This window comes from Notothenia coriiceps, unplaced genomic scaffold (assembly GCF_000735185.1).
Source record: "Notothenia coriiceps isolate Sejong01 unplaced genomic scaffold, NC01 NC01_scaffold00013293, whole genome shotgun sequence".
NCBI lineage: Eukaryota > Metazoa > Chordata > Actinopteri > Perciformes > Nototheniidae > Notothenia > Notothenia coriiceps.
In genome coordinates this window covers 1-3,353 of record NW_011345994.1, presented here as the reverse complement: position 1 = coordinate 3,353, position 3,353 = coordinate 1, and the positions used below count along the sequence as shown (strand labels likewise).

Here is a 3,353-nt window from a genome sequence, read left to right as displayed (position 1 = left end):
TGTACGTGTGTGTGTGTGTGTGTGTGTGTGTGTGTGTGTGTGTGTGTGTGTGTGTGTGTGTGTGTGTGTGTATATACCTGCTCTTTGAGCTCCATCAGCTGCTGGGTGAGGGTCAGCACCACCTTCATGGTGGAGACCAGTTTGTCCTGCAGCATCCTCATCTCGTTCTGCTCCCCGTCCCCGTCCGTCACCACCAGAGACATGGCCTGCATCCGGGGGAACCAGTCCAGGTTGTTGTTCTGGAGGGGCACATTATCATATCAGACATGAAGAAGAGGGGACACATGTTGATGTAGAAGAGACATGGAGAAGAGGGGACACGTGTTGATGTAGAAGAGACATGAAGAAGAGGGGACACATGTTGATGTAGAAGAGACATGAAGAAGAGGGGACACATGTTGATGTAGAAGAGACATGAAGAAGAGGGGACACATGTTGATGTAGAAGAGACATGAAGAAGAGGGGACACATGTTGATGTAGAAGAGACATGAAGAAGAGGGGACACATGTTGATGTAGAAGAGACATGAAGAAGAGGGGACACATGTTGTAAAAGACGTGAAAAAGTGGATTTGCATAACAGGTGACCTTTAAGGTTTCACTTTTCAGGAGGAAGTGTAAAGGGGGATATGCAAATGTTAAGGTCGGGGGGTTTTGAGGTCTAATGATAGGATGTTGGACCAGCTGTTTCCTTTCATGAATATATAGAGGGGGACTGTAAGCAGAACTTGTCCTCTGAGGACGAATTAGCTCTGTTCCTGCATTTGAGATCAATTTCACTTTGATATTGACTTTCTTTATGACTTTATTAAATTGAACAAAAGACAAACTTTGTTCATGAACCATTTATCAGTTTCTCTTCAGAATGTGAGTTCAGATGATGTCAGTGTTTATGTGTATCTCCAGTGTTTGAGATGTTTTACTTTGATCATGTGAGCCACGTAGCTCTCCGGCCCGGTGTAGTCCGTCTTGTTCTTCTCGCGCACCAGCACGATGAAGTACAGGTAGTTCCAGATGTTGTGCTCCAGTTTGATGTGCTCTTCAAACGACACCGTCTTATTGTCAAACTTATCTCTCTCCAAACCTGCAACACACACAAACTGATGGTCAAATCTCTGCATCTTCTTGATAAGAACAACAAGAATTAAGCGTTGAGCGGGTCTCCCACGCTCCGCAGGCTGTTGTCCAAAACCATTTTTCTTCCTGGTCTCTCGCGCCCCCCCTGTCATGCCTCTGCGCCCCCCCACTTTGAGAGACACTGGGCTACAGTTAGGGCTGAACGATTAAACGATTTAAAAAACATTTTTTGTTCATCTTGTGTGTCAGTCATCCACACCAATCAGAAGTGCTGTGCTCCACATGTACCAGCCATTGTTAACCAATCAGAAGTGCTGTGCTCCACATGTACCAGCCATTGTTAACCAATCAGAAGTGGCCCATGATAGAAGGTGATAGACAGATTGATCCAATCACCTGCCAAGTATTTTTGAAAGTGCCTGCCCTTTCAAAATGGCTTCCAATGGAGCTCTCCTGGATGGTTTGGTGAAACAAACCGTCTGAGTCAGGTTAGTAATGCTCCATCACATGTTTCTATTACAGGGTGAATTCTGAAACTGAAGCTTGACTTTAAAGCAACCCAACGGAAGTCTAGTTCTTTCACTCGTAGCTCGGGCTGCGGGGGTGCTAGAGACGGGAGCACGTTGATGCGACCTTCCTAGCCGGAGTTATGGCCGCATTTTCCAATAAACTTCCGTTGGGTCGCTTAAAAACAAATATCGCAATTCGAATCGCAATATTTGTCAGAAAAATCGCAATTCGATTTTTTCCCCAAATCGTGCAGCCCTAGCTACAGTGACGTGGGTGAAGTCGCGCGGGATACCTACTGTGGTGATTTAGGCCCTTTTTCCGTGCTCGTTTTCCTTGTTTCGTGTGGGCTTTGCGTGGTTATCGCTCGCTTCGCGACCTCTGGTCTCAGACCCTAACGTGTCACTGTGAGTTTAATGGCACCCACCGCAGATGAAGCAGGTGGTCTTCAGGATCTCCTCTTTCTTCTGCTTCTCACTCCTCAGGTCGGCAAACGTGTCGATGATCACTCCGAAGATCAAGTTGAGGACGATGATGATGACGATGAAGTAGAAGAGCAGGTCGAACACCACCCGGGCCGGAAACAACGGCTCCTACACACACACGTTTATAGATAAACAAAATAAACTCTATTTCAAACATTATCAGTTCAATTTAGCTCCCAAATATTTCTGATCAATAATTGTGTCTTGTGTTAAATGGATTGGTCTAAAACCCTTACAAAATGTATGAGCTCATCATAAAAGACAATTATTTTTATAAATATGTTAAAGATCAGTTATTTTCCGATTATTTGCACTACATGTAGTCTGCTGCTTCAGAAGGACACTTGTTCACATGTTTTTAAAATGCTTTATTATTCCCTGTAAACACTTCAAATTACAGATGAATGACAAAACTTTTACTTTTTTATTTCTCAATAATGAGCTACAAAATTAAGTGTGCCTTAAGTGGTTCTGTAAAGTTAATGAAGTTAAAGGTAGGGTAGGTAAGTTTGAGAAACCAGCTCGAGATCACTAGAATTTGAAAATACACAACCGGAGAAAATCTGCCACTTCCTTACAGAGCCCCTCCTCCAACACACACGAACGCGCACATGACCAATGAGAGCACGAGATAAGTTTGTGCACAGATGGAAGGCTGACAGGCAGGTAGGCCATCCAGTTATTTTAGCCGGGCCGGCTCAGATGATTGGTCGTGCTTTTTACAGTATTACGGCTTCCACATATGACATTTATTTATGGATTTGTTGTCAAAGCACTTCAGATATTCATTGCTGTCGGGATGTTAAGAGCATTCCATGGAATATAACAAAAAGTGTATCTCGAGCCGGTTTCTCAAACTTCCCTACCCCACCTTTAAGTACTGTAGAAGCATACATTAGAAGTACTCAAAGTAGATCACTCTGTTATACTCTTAATATAATATGATGGATAAAGTAAAAATGTTTTCTTTACGTTCTTGGATGGTTTCCTGAGAACGTCTCCGACTCCTCCTCCGTTCCTCAGGCCGTGGTTCAACACGGTGACGATGCACATCAGCAGAGTGTCGCACGCCCGCTCTGAGGTCGGCGCCTCTGAACACACACAGTCACGGGATATTAGATCAGAGTCTATATCAGTAACGTACATTAACTCTGTGATATGACTGACTCTCCATATTCAAATCCCAATTAAAAACCCATCTGTTTAAATCTGCTCTCTCTCTGTAGTGCTCCCCATTATATGTTTCATTTGTGTCCACTTGACTGTCTCCTCCATGATTTCCTGT

General features: G+C 43.9%; 1 protein-coding gene across 1 annotated transcript; it reads right to left on the bottom strand.

Moving 5' to 3' along the window:
- Positions 1-77: 77 nt before the first annotated feature.
- On the bottom strand, positions 78-3,251 carry LOC104947874 (inositol 1,4,5-trisphosphate receptor type 3-like; the record flags this gene model as incomplete). The annotated part of the gene is made up of 4 exons (XM_010773988.1): positions 3,041-3,251; positions 2,011-2,176; positions 923-1,083; positions 78-239 (listed from the first exon to the last, which is right to left on the bottom strand). Coding segments are annotated over exons 1-4 (663 nt in total), but the record flags the coding sequence as incomplete, so codon positions are not given.
- Positions 3,252-3,353: the final 102 nt, after the last annotated feature.